Genomic DNA, 15,899 nt, shown 5'->3' on the forward strand with positions numbered 1-15,899 from the left:
TGCATAGTCACAGGACTCCCTGGAGCAGGAAAGGTTCTGAAGGGCTCTGAGAAAAGAGCTCTCTTGTCCCCTTTATCACATAATACCCCAAACCCACAGAGCTGCTGGCTGGCCAAGTGCCAGCACAGGAAGTGATGCCCAGGATAATGGAAAACAGATCTCAATGTGCCACCTCCTGTGAGGAGAGATGGGGTGTCAGAGATCCACACCACCCTACTGTGTTAACTTAGAACCACCCAACAAGTAAGAACGGCCGCATTTTTCAGAACTGGAACGTGAACCCAGGATGCCTGTACTAGGGCCTGGGGTCCTAAATGCTACACACCACTGCCCTCATGACCTGTCACTCTGCCTAATGTGGGATCAGACACAGGGTGATGGCACAAGCCACACTGAGACACACCTCTTGGGTGTACAATCTCTACCTTAGCACCACTGGCACTGGGGCTATGTGACCTTGTCTGGAGGACAGTCCTGTGCATGGCAGAACAGGTAACTTTGCTCCTCCCTCTGCCCACAGAGATAGTAGCAAATCCCCCTCCCTAAATGTGACCACTAAAATATCCCCAAAATTGTGAGGATAACCTGGGGGGCAGAACTGTGCAGCTGAGATGCCCCTGCCCTGGAAGGGAGACCATGAGCAGAACTGTGAGCAGAGCACAAGCGCTAGATGGTGGGTTGCTGAGGAGCAACAGGGCACAGTGTGGGTGTCTGGGCGAGCCATCTGGATATGTCTGGGAGAATACCCCTGCTGTCAGCAGAGCCCGGGCAGCCAGGACCCCACAGATCCAGAGAAGAACTAGGAGTCAGAGAAGAGCTAGGAGTCAGGAGGAGCCCTGGAACACTCTGGAACAGTGAGGAGGCCAGACTGGCTACAGCAACATTCCACGGGAGCCAGAGCTTGTGTGTGCACATAATTCCCATCAAAACCCCATACCATTTCTAAATGTGATGTAAAACAATAAAACGGGACTTCAGTATGAGCAAAGAAAGCAAGACACTTGCACCGTGGGTGCTACATAGATTCTGGTTTTGTCTTTTTTCCCTGGCAGGTAGGGGATTGAAGCCAGGACTGGTGCATGCTAGGCAAGCATTCCACCACTGAGTTATACCCCACATCTTTTTTATTTTGTGATGGGGTCTCACTATGTTGCTGACGCTGGCCTTGGACTTGCAATTCTCTTGCCTCAGCCTCCTGAGTCACTGAGATTATAGGCATGTGCCACTGTACCCTCCTTCTAAATGGATTTTAAAGCTACAAAACATAAAACAATGTAATATGGTTTAGGGAAAAGCTAGGAAAAATCAAACCAAACCTGGTAGAAAGCCCAGACATAGGCTCTACCACATAAGAATTCAAGCTAAGGGATGTGCCGTGTGGGGAAAACATCTACAGTGGTGGCTCTGTGGTCCCATCTGGGTCTCCCCATCCATGGATGGTGTCGCACCCTCAGGGTCCTGCAAACACCACCCCCAGGACCTTCCCACAGCTGAACACAGGACGACCACCTGCCTCTCTGCACTTGAACAGCACCTCCACCTCCAGCACAGCTGGCCAGGCAGCCCTGTTTCCTCAGAACTGTCCATGTGCCACTGTGCTGCCCTGGAATCCCCAGGGTGCCTGCCTGGTGTCTGCACACACCAGAAGCCCAACAGACATGCCCTAGTCTGTCCTGTCCCCTCACCTGGGTAGACAGGGCTCAAGACTCTAGGCCAGGCAGCCCCTGGCACTGGCTGTCGGGCAGTATCTCCTTGTCATTATCTCCCATGGACCCTCTGCATAACCCCCCACCCCCACCCCCATCCTGCACGTGAAAAAAAAAGCTCACACTGCAAGCCACTAGCTGGTGGTGCCACCTGCGACACACTGAATAAGGGAGCCAAAGCTCCCTATGGCCAGGAACTCAAGGTGTCCCCCTCATCCCTCCAGACTGGCTAGAGACAGGAGGCTGGGAGGACCTGGAGAGGTTTTCTCCCTACTGGGGATAAGGTTCTCTGCACCGAGGTCCCCACCAAAAAGCTCAGCACCGAGGACAGAGCATTCAAATCAACCCTCTTCAGAGAAGGGGAAGCTGAGGATGAACAACAGCTGTGTCCATGAGGACGTGGGGTCCCCACAGGGCAAAGGTGTCCACTCTAACACATGTCCCAGCACCAGTCCACCCTGAGCCTGCCCAACCAGTCCTGCCACCTTCCTTCCCTCCATGTTGCCATGTCACACCCAATGCTGCCAATCAGACTGTAGGTCTCACTGTCCATCACTCCTTGTCCTATGTCAGATCCAGGAGGGCAGGGAAACTCATCTGCTTGTTCACTGCTGTGTCCCTGGCTCCAGAATAGCACATGGGCACAGTAAGAGCTCAGTAAAGAGCAGGTGCTAGCCGGGGCTAGGGTGTGGCTCAGTAGTAGAGCGCTTGCCTAGCACATGTGAGACACTGGGTTCAATCCCCAGCACCACAAATAAAAATATTTAAAAAAAAAAAAAAGAGAGAAGAGAAGAGAGAGCAGGTTCTAACTAGAAAAGCAGAGTGCTCCCATAGCATCTGGGTCCTTAGCAACGCACTGTCCATACAGGATGGCCTCAGATCCCCCCACAGCCTTGGGAGGGCACCAAGAGCTTCCAGTCTTCTGGGAAGAGGCAGGCTCACCTGGCTGGACAGGGTTCTGGGCTGCAGTCCTCAAAGGGGCCAGGTCGGGGCACTGGCCAGCACTTGGAGTGGGGCAAAGGGACAGGGCGGCCGTGGTCCAACCTTATGCAGCGCACAGCCAGGGGCACCTGACCCCCTCCACAGGTCACTGGGCACGGTGCCAAGGCTCGGGCCTCCCACCTGCAGGAGGAAAGCCGACGCTCCATAGGAGACCACCCCCAAGTCAGATGCCTTCCCTGCAGCTCCCCTCCCCAACTCACCGAGCGGGGCACGGGCCAGCCCGACAGACTTCCTGCCGGCTCCCAGGCTTGCCAGCCACACCACACAGCTCTTCCTGGACAGGTGTCCCCAGGGCAGAGTCCATGCACAGGAAACGCAGCTCCATCAGGCCTGCAGCAGGAAGCAGGGTCCCCCTCACTCTGAGAGGCAGGTTCAGCAAGGACCTGGATCACAGGGCAGCTCTAGTAGATGAGGCCCACTTACCATCTGTGTGACTTGGACAAGTGACTTTATCTCTCTGAGCCTCATGCTCATATAATATAATGGCATCTACCTTGCAGAGACATTTATAAAGATGTGGAAGGACAGCCGTGAAAGTGCCTGGTGCACAGTAAGTGGGAGTGGCTGCTGTTCACCAAGAGGCAGGGTTAGTGCCAGGTCAGGGCACCTCCCGTGGTGCTCACTGTCAGTGAACTATCAAGGCCATCACTTCTTTGGGATCCCCAAAAGCAGTTGCTTGCTGGCCTCAGTTCTAAGCACACTGATATTGGACTTGTGGTTAGGACTTGTGTATAGAAACACTGCATATCACATCTATCTATCTATCTATCATCTATCCATCCATCCATCTATTTGTTGGCACCAGGCATTGAACCCAAGGGCGCTTAACTACTGAGTCTCATCCCTAGCCCTTTTTATTTTTATTTTAAGACAGGGTCTCAGTAAGTTGCTGAGGCTGGCTTCCATCCTCCTGCCTCAGCCTCCTGAGTCACCAGGATTACGGATGTGCACCACTGTGACTGGCTTCTTCCCACAGCCATTAGGGTAGAAATTAAATTCTTTTAAAACCAGAAGATCATATTGATGAGTATATGGAGAAACTGAACCCATGTGCTCAGTCAGTGGGAATGCAGGATTCCGCTGTGGAAAACAGTACAGTGCTTCCTCCAAAAATTAAACCTAGAATGCCCCTGTGACCTAGCAGTCCCACTCTGGGTGTCACTGAAATACCGAAGGCCGAGCCTCAGCACCCCACACTCGGCACAGCAGCACTCGCTGAAGCTAACTTGGAGACAAGCCAGGGGCCGTCCTCAAGTCTACACAGAAAACTTTTTAGACTTAAGAAAGAAGAGAGTGTGACACCTGCTACCACATGGAGGAAACTTGGGGACATTATGCTAAGTCAATGAGGTCAGTAACAAAGGACGAACCCTGTGGGACCACACAGTTCTGGGGTCCCCAGAGGAGCGAAACCACAGAGACAGTTGGGAGACTGCAGGCAGCAGGGGGGAGCTGGTGTTGGGCGGGGAGGACAGTACTGATGGAGAGGCCTAGAGGAGGACAGTGACACTGGCGCAGGGCAGTGTGCACTCATTAATGCCCTGAACCAGACACTACAAAATGGTTAAGATGCTGAGTTTTATGACAGGGAGCAGTTTACAATAAAAAATTGGAAAAACAAAACAACATTGTGTTTCTTAAGAGTAGCTTTGCTTCTCTGCTTTGGTCACTTTGGGCCCACCTCTCGCAGCTCTGCGGAACTGAGAGACAGGCTCTCGGTGCCAACCTTGCTAGGTGCTATCAACCTCCCTGTTTTTCAGCCACTCAGGGAACACAGGTAGAGCAGGCAGCAGGCACTTGGCTCAGGTCTCCTGTGAACCTGCTCCTTGGCACTACAGCGCAGGAAGGGAAGAGAGCTTGTGACCAGTGCTGGTCCTCAGGCATGCTCTGGGGCCTCACCTCGCCCACAGGAGACAGAGCATGGCCCTGTCAGAGGAGTCCATGTGTGTGCGGCCTGAGCCTCCAGCCTGGCACTGCCCAGTGGCAAGGGGGCCTCTTCCCCAAGAGACGTGGTGTCCGGCTGCAGGACGAGAGCATCTGGTGAGTGGATCTGGCATTCCCACCTCCACCCTGGGTGCCCAGCTCCTTGGCCCCCTTCCTGACCTCCTGAGGAGAGAGCAGGGAGAGCAGGAAGTAGCTGCACACATGGGGCTCTCCCTGCTGCTCCTCCTGCTGCCTCTCAGCCCCTATGGTGCTCTGTGTACCCCACTTCAGCCTTTGTGTCCCATCGTGGAGGTGTTCACTGGGTGGGGCTATGAGCTAGGGATTAGCAGTGGGGTCTGTAGGCATGCCTGGCCTGCAACCCCCAGCTGGGAGGGGCTGGTCTGGTCAGTTTCTGAGAGCAAGGCCACTAAGCCCAGACCCCCTGGATGCCAGGTGGGGCAGCAGCCAATTCCAACCCTCCTTGGATGCTCCCAACAGGTCTCTATCCTCTGAGCCTGGCTTGCCCCTTCCGGGGCACTCCAAGTCTGTCCTCTGGCCAGGGTAGCCCTCACAGCACCCAGCAGAGGGATGGTGTTCTTGCCGTGCCTACAAAGCACTGCTGACCAGCACTCATTGCTCTTCTCCTAGCCAGGTAAGAACCAGAAGCCTCAGCCACCTCCTGCCCTGGTCACTTACCTGACTCCAGCCTGGAGGACATGCCATCCTGGTACAGGGCTTGAGAGCAGGTGACCTCTCATCCGTGCAGCAGGGCCCTGTAGTTGCTGGTGCCTTCAGGCCATCTGACCCCTGCACAGGTGTTATATTCCAGAAGGCCACACTTGTTCCACAGGCCACTGTGCAGGGGCCAGTGTCTGATACCTTCCACCTGAGACAGCATGAGACCCTCATCAGGCCCTGCTCTGCACCTCACTATAGGCATGGTCCAGCTTGGGGGCAGGCAAGCAGTAAAGCTACCCCCCACAACATCAAGAACCTAGAATCTGCCCCACAAAGAAGCAAAGTTCAGAAGCCATTCCCTGCAGCTCCAGACCAAGTGACCTTCAAGGCACTTTCGAGTTTCCCCAAAGAAGACCTCCTACATGGTGACCAGGCACCCCACCTGGTACCAGGTGTGGGGAGACAGAGCCACCCCTCCTGCCCTCCAGGAGCTACCCAACAGTGAGATGCTCCATGCCCCACTGCAGGGGCTGAGAAATGGGTACCAAATGGGGTCACAGCACCAGGTTTGGGGGACAAGTGGGTTTCAGCTGCATGCCTGGGCAGAGCTGCCCAGGTGCTATGGTCAGAAGGATGCTGAGGCTAGATCAGGGCTGGCTGAGCAAGAGCAGTGGCTGACTACAGTCTGCCAAGCACAAGGGGAAAGAGCCAAAGCCGTGGGCGGGCCAGCACTGGACAGATGAGACAGGGGTCCAAAGAGGGAGGGGACTCATCCTGGCTGCCCAGTGGGAAAAGAGGCAGTGCAGGCTGTGTGGGCGAGACAATGGTGAGGAAAAGGTGATGTCCTCGGCTTCTCACTTAGGGTCCACCCGCCTCACTGCCCCTCCACAAGCAGGGCTTCGGCCACTCCACAGCAGGGGCTGAAAGTTCAGCCAGTGAAGTTAGTGGCCAGGGGAACTCTGAAGGGGCATGCTTAGGCACCAGGTGTCACCACCTGTCACCAGGCATTACCAGGATGGGGCCTTACCAAAGGCCTTGGGAAGACGGAACTTGGGAGGGTGGGCTCCACACATGGATGAACCCTGTGGGGGCCCTCCCACTGCATGCTTGCCTGGCTGGGCAGGGCTGGGAGTTGCAGGTTTCCACCACTGCTGGCTGCTGGGCCACCACTCTGCACTGAGCTGGGGACAACGTCCTCAGGAGGCCCCCCTGTGCCTCCACACAGCGCACCAGCCGCTCACGGAGGCCTCCCCCACAGGAGGCACTGCATGGGCCGAAGTCTCCAGCCAGCCAGCTGAGGAGCAGGAGGAAGTGTCCAGGCTGGATCAGGGGGCAATGGGGAAGAGCAGCAGGCCCTGGCCAACATGCTTCTCCCTCTAACTCCAGATGTCCTGTGCTGTCCTCCAGAAGCCAGGTCTGCAGGGTTGCCCTGCACACCAAGCTAGAGGACAGATGCACAGTGGTGCGGGCAGGCAGCTGCCCCAGTGCTCCACCTAGCAATGATGGCCTCATTCCTAACAGTACATTGCAGCCAAATGCTCCTGCCGGGCCAGGAGGAGCACTGCTCCACCAGCACCCCTGAGCCACCCACCATTCTCCCAGGTCCCCACCACCTTACAATGAGCACCTCAGCTCACAGCAGACTCAGACAAGGCTGACACTACCTCCCTATCTGTCCCGAGTCTCAGTGTCCCCATCTGCAAATCGGAGTCACCAACAGAATCTGCCCCACAGGGCTGACATCAGTACTACACAAGAACAGGCATAGAAGCTGCCCAGCCCAGGCCACCTGGGCCCCAGCAGCCAGGGGGATGGCCCAGCACAGCACTTACTATGGGGGGCACGGTGCAGGGTTGCAGGACTCTGGCCATGAGGGAGGCTGGGGGCTTTCTTGGCACTGGGCAGTCTCCACCCACTGCCCCTGGGCCTGGTCCAGGCAGCCATAGGACACCCAGCGCAGTCCTGCAAAAGCAGAGCAAGGGCTCGACCACCTCCGCGTAGGGACAGCAAGGCAGAGGCGAGCCCCAGCCTGGGCCTCACCTGCCCCACAGCTCACCGAGCAGGGCCCGCGCACGGGGGCCCACGCCCAGGCTGCCTGCTGCCTAGGCTGGAAGTAGGTGAAAGTGATGTTGGGGCGGGTGAGCTGGCCGTGCTCCTCGCTGTGCCGCCGATACACCTGTGTCAGAGAGGGGAGCCCAGGGACTGTCCAGTGGGCTCCAGGGGTCACCATCATGGTCACCTGACTGGGAAAGCCTCTCCACACTCCAGTTCCCCGGCAGGATAGCACAGCAGACAGGAGCTTCAGGTAGCTTTGGGGGTGGGGGTTATTTATCAAGGGAACTGGGAGGACTGGGGCAGGGAGTTATGGGAACATGGAGCGGGGAGTCCCAAGTTGACGGGGCAGACTGCAGTATTACTCAGGAGCCATAGCAAGGCAAGGGGCACTTCAGCAGAGGGCCCAGGCAAGGGTCACACAGACCAGACCAGCATGTGCCTCCAGAGTAGGAGCTGAGGTCCGTGGCCAGCAGGAAGGGCCAGGGTCCCAGGGGCCTTGTGGCTGCCCAGTGGCCTAGCTTGACCCTCAGAGCTGGGAAAAGCTTCAGCAGGGTTCCTGGGCTGTTTGCACTTCAGGAAGGGGCTGTGCCCAAGAAAGGGGCCAGGCAGGAATCCAGGGCCCAGAGGAGGTCACACAGTGGGAGGTGACATGCAGTATCTACCCTGTTTGGCTGCCTATCACAGCCCACCTGAGTAAGTCCTGACCTGTTGCACCTGGAGGGGGGCCCAGGCTGCTGGCAGAACTGCCTGTAGCCAGTGCTAGGGTCAGCGCTCCTAGGCAAGGGAAGGTAGGCAAGCTGAGCCATGTGGGGAGGCAGGAAAGGTCACGGGGACCTGCTCTGGCCTGGGCCCTGAGGGAACCCTGCTGACTCCCCAGCAGGAGCTGCTGAGACTCTGCCCCTCTCTGAAACCCTCCAGGGTGGGTTCCACTACACTAACTCCAGTCGACACCAAAGAACTAGTAGGATGCAATGCCCCTGTGCTCCCTCCACACCAGGGACCACTCCGCTGCCCACACCCCAGGAGGAGTGGAAAGCCAGCCCTTCACTTCATATGCTCCCTGCAGAGCCCTCTCACCATTCCCAGAGCTCCAGGCCCTCCCTGGGCACCAGGCACAGGCAACTCAGTTGTCTGAGACGCTAAGCCTGGGGCTGTTGTGCTTGCATTTGGCCCACCACAGGGCCCACCCCCTGGTAGGCCCCCCAAGGGGCCACTGAGTGAGAGGGAACAGATGGAGAAATGAACCCAGCTGGAGCCACTGAGAGAAGCCCCACTGGCTTCCCTCAGCCCTCCTGGGGACCTGAATCTCCATGTCTTCCTGGGCTGGTCCCCAGATGCGGATTTCCTCCAGGTAGGGCAGCTGGTCCTCTGTGACGGTTACTCTGTACTCCACACGGCTGTCCTCCAGTAGGGAGGGGTAGGTGGTGCTGGGGGAGATGCTGCCATTCCCAGCCATGATGTAGCGCCCTCGGATCCTCATGGCTGTGAACAGAAGGTGGTTGGCACTGCGGAGCAGGTGCTGCCCCTCACAGGTGGAGCTGCTCGCCAAGAGGATGCCTCCCTGCACAGTAGGGGATCTGGGCTAGGGAAGGGTGGAGGTGACAGCAGGGCAAGTGGGCAGGAGGGGCGTTCTGCCAACAGGATGCAATCTCCATGGCCCTGTCTACCACCCTCGCCTAAGGAGCTGGTCCTCTTGGTGTCTAATCAGGTGGAAACTCTCAGTGTGCACCCCTCTGCCATGGACACATGCATCCTGCTTAAGGCTGCCCCACAGCACTGGCTCTGCACCTCGTCCCAGAAGCTGATTAGGGCCTCAACCTCTGCCCTACCAGGTGCCCCCATGAACAGAACACACATGGTTCAGAGCTCAAGGACCCCAGAACAAGTACCCCCTTTCAAGGGCTCAAAGGTCAGGAGGAGGCACACTCAGGAAACAAAGGCCCACCACAGCCCTGAAGAGTACACAGGTGGCCTTGCACAGAGCTGGCCTTTGCCCTGACCTGGAGAGAAGATGTCTGTTTCTGGCATGGGCTGGCCTTGCCAGAGCTCAGGGTGGGGCTGACACACCTGGCAGGCACAAGCCAGGGCTGGCTGCCCAGAAAAAACAGCCAAATGATTAGGGAGGGGCTTTGGGTCCCCTGGAGGTTCATCATCCAGGACAGCTGTCACTCATTCACTGAACAATCACACCTGTGAAATGAAGCCCCTTTCCCAGAGTGAGAGCAGCTGTGGCTGGGAACTCAGGGAGTTCTGGGAGCCCTTCCAGTGAACTAGCAAATCCCAGTGGCTTAGGGAACCCCTGCACCTGAGACTGGAGTCAGAAGTGAGGGCCTTGGGACTGAGATGACTGTTCAAATGCAGTGGGCCTCCTCTCTGGACTCACCCAGGTGCGTGAAGAGTGGCCTGTGGTTGACTATGTGCACGTTGGTCATGTTGGGTGTGACCGTCAGGAAGGTGGCATACTCTACAGAGAAGCAGAGCAAGGTCTGTGTGGGCCTCGTGTCACCTACCTTACTACAGGAGCCTCCACAGCCAGACTGAGAAATTCTAACAATGCCCCAGGCTGCTTCCAGAGGCAGTAAGGCCTCCTCACGTCCTCAGGGCCATCAACACCAGGCTGGAGGGCTGGTGCTGCCCCAGCCGGGTGCAGGATCCTAGGTCCTCCAGCCCTGGGGGACACACCAGGGGAGGCAGGGCTCAAGTCCTCCAGGGACCACTCAACACCGACACCCCTCCTATTCCCTCGCCTTGATGGTGTTTCCTGAGTGGGAGGAAGAGGCTGGCCCACTACAGACTGCACAATGACCTATTTCTCCACATCACAGCTCATGAGCCACAGTTACTAAGGCGCAGCAATCCCGGTGGCCATGTCATCACCATGGGAGAATGGCAAAGTGGGGGAGGCAAGCTGGGACCTGGGGAGGCTGGGGGCTGAGCAACCCTCCCTGAGGCGGCCCTACCTTGGGCTCTACCAGCCGTGAAGGAGCCCTTTTGTGGGCTGCACGTGCTATTGTCCCCTCCACACACATGGCATGCATCCCACACCAGCCGGGAGTCCATCCTGCCATCGCAGCCAAATGTCTGTAAAGGGACCAGCGGAAGGGGGTGTCATGGGAGGTGCTGTTCTCCCAGACAGCCCTGTGGCTCCAGGACCGGGGACTCATACAACCCTTAAGTCAACACAGGAACAAGGCTTTATAGGGTCAAGCAACTGGCTCAAAGCCCCGGCATGGCCCTGTCCAGGCTGACCCCAAGCCCCCTATCTCCAGCACCCCTCCCCTGCAGACCACAAGGCAGCTCCACTGCAGCCAGCACCCACAGGCCGCCCCTGGAGTCCTCCCACAGGCAGAGGTAGGCCTTAGGCCACAGGGAACACAGGACACTTGAGCTGTCCACACACACCCACCCTGCAGCTGCCAGACACACACAGGCTCAGGGCCCCGTTCTCCCGAGGGCCGCTCGGCACACAACGAGTCCCATCCAGGAAACGGTCTCCACGCCTCACAATGAAGCTCTTGCCAATGGCCCGGCACATGTGTCTGCACAGAGCATCCCCTGGGAGGACAGAGTGACAAGAAACCCTGATGAAAGAGGTGGGAGGGAGGGCAGTGAGCTAGGCCAGGAAGCCCCATGGGGACCATGCTGCAGGCTCCCACCTGCCAGCCCTGTCTAGCTACATCCTCACATCTGGGCTCCAGGTTTCTATCCCGTCTCTGTCCCGTCTTCTGAAGCAACGATGATCATCATCTGATAACTGCTGTTTCTGAATTATAAACCCAGAGGCACACTTGGCATTCCCCTGCATGACCTCCCTGAATCTGTCCACAGAGGGAGATGCTGCTATGGTCTCCATTTTACAGATAGGATAACGGAGACTTGGAGATGAGACCTCACTGCTCATCTGCTGGCGAGGCCAGGCTAGGCGACAATGGAATCCCTGGTCTGCAGCATGCCAGAGGTTCACCCTGGATCCTGCTCCAACCTGCAGAGTGATTATGGTCAACTCTGCTACCTGGTGGGGGGGGTCTCCAGGCCTAGCACCCCTGTGCTTCACAGCCCACCTTGACTGTACTGTGCTGCGGCACCCCAGTGATAGAAGGAGGGGATGCCTGGGGAGAGGTGCAGTGGCTGGCCATCAGTCTGGGCACACTGCTCCGACATGAACTCCAGCTGAGTCTTCTCGCAGGCCTGGTCAGAGGAGGCAGAGGATAGGCTCTGGTCACAGGAGCCAGCAGCCACCTGCATGGGGGGAAGACGTGGGGCAACCCAGCCCCACTGTGCCTTGACTCTCTTCTCTGAAGAGTGGGGGCAACCAGAGCACCTGCCTCTCTGCTGATGAGAAAATTCTAGAGAATCTGTAAGAGATATAGAGTAGCAACAAGAAGAGGGCAGGGGATAGCAGTGCTCCTGGGACCACTCCCAAGGCCTGAGCCTGAGAAAACAGGGCTTGTGGTGTTCTTTGCCTACCAGGTACATCAGGAGCAGGTCCCAGAAAAACTGAATGCTCAGGAACAGAGGCCCCAGCACCGAGCCCCAGTGCCCAGGCAGGCAACCTGGCCACTTCTACACTGGAGAGAAAAGGACTGGAGTGGACCCCCTGGGCAGAGACACTGAGGTGCTGCCCTCCCGGTAGCTGCCCTGCAGAGACCCTCCTCTCAAGGCCTGGAGAGGCCTGGGGTGTCTGCCTGAGAAGGCGGGGAGGGAGCTGTCGCCACAAAGCCAGGGCCAAACCCAAACCCAGGCCACCCAAAGCAGCAGGTAGGTTTTAAGCAATGTGAAAAGAATCATGCTACCATTCCCACCAACTAGGATGGCGAGAATAAAAGAGCAAACACACACAGAGCAGAGCACGTGCTGCTGGAGGGGGTGTGAGGCAACTGGAGCCCTCACTGAGACACTGCTGTCTCTGAGTGATGGGATGCAAAAGGGACTGGACACTGTGGCACTTTTAGAAAGTCACACAGTCACACAACGATTCCCTTTTAGGTATTTGCTAGTCTGAATGTTGAGTTTCCCCCAAAGGCCAGGGGCTGGAGGCTTGCCCAGGTGGTGCTAGGAGAGGTAGTGAAGCCTTTAAGAGCTGGGGCTGTGGAGGGCGCCTAGATCAGTGGGGCACGGCATAGAAGGAGATATTGAGACCTAGCCCCCTTCCTCTGGCTATCTTTACTTCCTGGTACCATGAAGCCACAGCTCTGCTCTGCTGCATGCTCCCCACCATGATGGTCTGTCTTGACCCTGGCCCAAAGACAAGGTCAAGTGACTGTGGACTGAAACCTCTGAGCCAGAATAAATCTTTCCTCCTTATAAGTCGATTTATCTCAGGTGTTTTGGTACAGCAATAGAAAATTAAATGACAGCCAGGGCTGGGGTTGTGGCTCAGTGGTAGAGCACTTGCCTTGCATGTGTGAGGCACTGGGATCGATCCTCAGCACCATATAAAGATAAATAAATAAAATAAAGGTATTGTGTGCAAATACAACTGAAAATATTAAATAAATAAATAAATAAATAAATGCTAATGGGTATCCCCTGACGTCATGAAATACATGTAAGTAGTAAAATGGTTAATAAAAAAAAAAAAAAAAACTAAATGACAGTATTGCTATGGTTTGGTGATCATGTCCCCTCCAAAATTCATCTTGAAACTGAATCCCCAAAGCACCAGTATTAAAGAGGTGATAGGATCATAGGGCTTGGCCTTGTGAATGGGGTGGCACCCCTGTGAATGGACCAGGTGAACCATGTAGGCCCTTTTCCCCTTCCTTCCCTTCTGCCATGTGAGGGCCCAGTGACTCCCTCTGGAGGATGCAGCAACAAGGCACCATCTGTAAGATGCAGAGGGCAGCTCTCACCAGACACCAAACAGCTGGGCCTTGATCTTAAGACTCCCAGCCTCCAAGACCATGAGAAATAAATTTCTGTATAAACTACCCAGTCTGGGTATTTGCTATAGAAGCACACATTGACTAAGACAGGTAAATATAGTCAATAGAACAGACCACAGAGACTCCAACAAGCACGTGTGCAAGTTCACTCATAGCGGGAAGACCTCCAGCAGTCAGAAGATGGAACCAACCCCAGTGTCCTTCAGTAGGCATCAGTGAACAAAAGGTGTTCCATCTTAGGGGATGCCACCCAGCCTCAGAAGGGAAAGAAGCACTGACACGCGCTGTGACGCAGGTGAGCCCTGAAAAGCGCTCAGCAAAGAAGGCCAGGCACCAAAGACCACACAGCTTTGGTGGCCCCTGCCCGGACCCAGAACAGATGGAGCTGCAGAGGTAGAGAGTAGACCAGGGGTTGCCAGGCAGGGAGGAGGCCAGAGGCCGCTCACTGAGCAGAGTGAGCTCTGAGTGATGGAAATGCTTGGAACTTGACAGAGGGAGTGGCCCCTGGCATGTGTGTGCTGGACGCCGTGTTATGCACCGTAGCACCACTGACTGTGTGATGCAATTCACCACCACACAGACATGGAAGGGCCTCATGCTGGTGGTGGCATATTCTCAGGGGCAGCCCTCCTGCAGGGGTGTGCTCTGCAGAGGGAGGGCGACCGTTCAAGTCCCTGCTGGTCACTAGCAGGACTGTCCTGTGTCTCGCACTGTGCTCCCAGTGTCCCTCTCCAGAGTGAGGTGTGAGCCTAGGTCAGCCAGGGCAGCCCTTTGGCTCCCCAAGGCCCGCCGTCTTCCACCCTGCCCTCCTGGCCCCAGCCAGCTGGCCTACCTGGGTGTTGCACATCTCGGCCTGGAGGTCAGCCCCGACACACGCACGCCCTCCAAAGGCAGGTCTGAAAGTGCCCATGAGACTGGGTGAGAAGTGACCACTGCCCCAAGCAGGGAATGGAATGCAGGGAAGAGCACCCCTCCTCACAGTACCTGGGGTTACTGCAGCGCCGCCTCCTGGTGACCACACCTCCTCCACAGGAGCGGGAGCAAGGGCTGCGGGGACCCCAGCTGGACCACTGTCCATGCACTGCTGCCACGGGGGTCAGCTCTGCCAAAGAGCGGCAGTGACCCTTGGAACACCACTGCAAGACAGGGCAGCTGCCTCTCCACCCTTACATGGGGGCCTCAGACCCCAGGAACCCCCCACACACACCTCACGCTACTTGGGAATAAATGCTAAAGTGACAGGTCAGGCCAGCAGCCCAGGGACAGAGGATGGGTCTAGACACCCAGTGAGGTGGCTCGGGGAGCCCTGGGGGAGATGGCATGGAAATAAAAGGGCGTCAGGGCAGAAAGTGCAGGCTGCACCCTCAGCCGGCAAACCTTCTCTGTCCAGTGGAGTAAAATGCGATGCCCACGCCCAGAGCTGGAGGAGAAGGTGGGCTGTGGCATGATGCCTGGGAGCCGGGACCCAGTAAACCCCACATCCCAGACAGATGTGGCCAGGGCAAGGCTCCAGACTCAATAGATCCCACCACCTCAGCAGACACAGAGCAACCTCCCACTAGGGTGTTGACCCCACAAACCTAGAAACCCACCCACCTTCCAGGCCCACAGAAGGCTGGGGTGAGTCACAGACAGGCGACACCTACGGTGCCCATGAGGCACACCTCCTGATGTGACAAGGTGGCCACCAGGGATAGCTCCAGGCTCTCTGCCTGCCCCCTCCCTTAATGAGCTCCTACCCCTATTCCAGGAGATGCCCTGCGAGCGCGCGCGCGCGCACACACACACACACACACACACACACACACACAGCTGGAACTTTCATTCCTTGCTCTGACCTTCTCGGTACCACATTCTGTCCCATCGAGCAGGGGAATGAGGCGGCGGCTGCAGCTACCTTGGTCCCGAGGGTCTGTGTGGCAGGAGAGAGCCTGGCACATATCCTAACAGGGAGTCAGGTGGCCAGCTCAGGGACTGCCCCATCATCGTCCCTCCCAGACCATAGGGCACACTGACACAACCGGTACTGCTCAATGGCTACTGGTGGGTGGCCTAGGAGGACAAGGGAACCTGGCCGGGCCAACCATGTCTCTTGAGGCCCACAAAAATGTTTTAATTTATTTTAAAATCAGATTAAAAATAAATGGTTTAATAATTTTAATATATTTGTACTTAAAATAACAAAAGTTCATGCATTTCATAAAAATACTAGAACATAGTTTTTAATATTATTTTATGGGGCTGAGGTTGTGGCTCAGCAATAGAGCACTTGCCTAGTATGTGCGAGGCCCTGGGTTCAATCCTCAACACCACATAAAAATAAACAAACAAAAAACGGTATTCGTCCATCTGCACTAAAAATATACATATTAAAAAAAAATAAGGGCTGGGGCTGAAGCTCAGTGGAAGAGCGCTTGCCTCACATGTGTGAGGCACAGGGTTCAATCCTCAGTGCCACATAAAAATAAACTAAAGGCATGCTGTCCATCTACAACTACAAAAAAATGTTTTTAATTATTTTATGAAGAAAAGGGCTCACCAGGGCAAAAGGGCCTGGGGTCCCTGAGTGTCCCTAGGCAGCCTGGGGAGGATGTTCATCTTTGGGGGTGTCTATCCCCTTCATCTCCCCACCCCCTGTCTGGGACATATG

At 56.3% G+C, this 15,899-nt stretch overlaps 1 protein-coding gene across 18 annotated transcripts in view; it reads right to left on the reverse strand.

The window, feature by feature from the left end:
- Positions 1-15,899, reverse strand: part of Adamts13 (ADAM metallopeptidase with thrombospondin type 1 motif 13) — a 33,018-nt gene that overhangs the window by 4,871 nt on the left and 12,248 nt on the right. For 14 of the 18 annotated variants that reach the window (XM_076845142.2, XM_076845140.2, XM_076845139.2 and 11 more), the window contains 15 exons: positions 15,088-15,192; positions 14,234-14,385; positions 14,082-14,145; positions 11,426-11,603; positions 10,771-10,919; positions 10,325-10,445; positions 9,748-9,828; positions 8,665-8,846; positions 7,350-7,485; positions 7,142-7,271; positions 6,421-6,603; positions 5,328-5,517; positions 4,608-4,728; positions 2,909-3,038; positions 2,649-2,828 (listed from right to left, as the gene is read on the reverse strand). In XM_076845142.2, coding sequence (XP_076701257.2) covers positions 2,649-2,828; positions 2,909-3,038; positions 4,608-4,728; positions 5,328-5,517; positions 6,421-6,603; positions 7,142-7,271; positions 7,350-7,485; positions 8,665-8,846; positions 9,748-9,828; positions 10,325-10,445; positions 10,771-10,919; positions 11,426-11,603; positions 14,082-14,145; positions 14,234-14,385; positions 15,088-15,192 — 2,102 coding nt within the window. The remainder of the gene's footprint in view (positions 1-2,648; positions 2,829-2,908; positions 3,039-4,607; positions 4,729-5,327; positions 5,518-6,420; positions 6,604-7,141; positions 7,272-7,349; positions 7,486-8,664; positions 8,847-9,747; positions 9,829-10,324; positions 10,446-10,770; positions 10,920-11,425; positions 11,604-14,081; positions 14,146-14,233; positions 14,386-15,087; positions 15,193-15,899) is intronic. The other 4 variants (XM_076845145.2, XM_076845144.2, XM_076845148.2 and 1 more) reach the window with 2 other exon arrangements.

The sequence above is a fragment of the Callospermophilus lateralis genome, chromosome 2 (genome assembly GCF_048772815.1).
Source record: "Callospermophilus lateralis isolate mCalLat2 chromosome 2, mCalLat2.hap1, whole genome shotgun sequence".
Taxonomy (NCBI): domain Eukaryota; kingdom Metazoa; phylum Chordata; class Mammalia; order Rodentia; family Sciuridae; genus Callospermophilus; species Callospermophilus lateralis.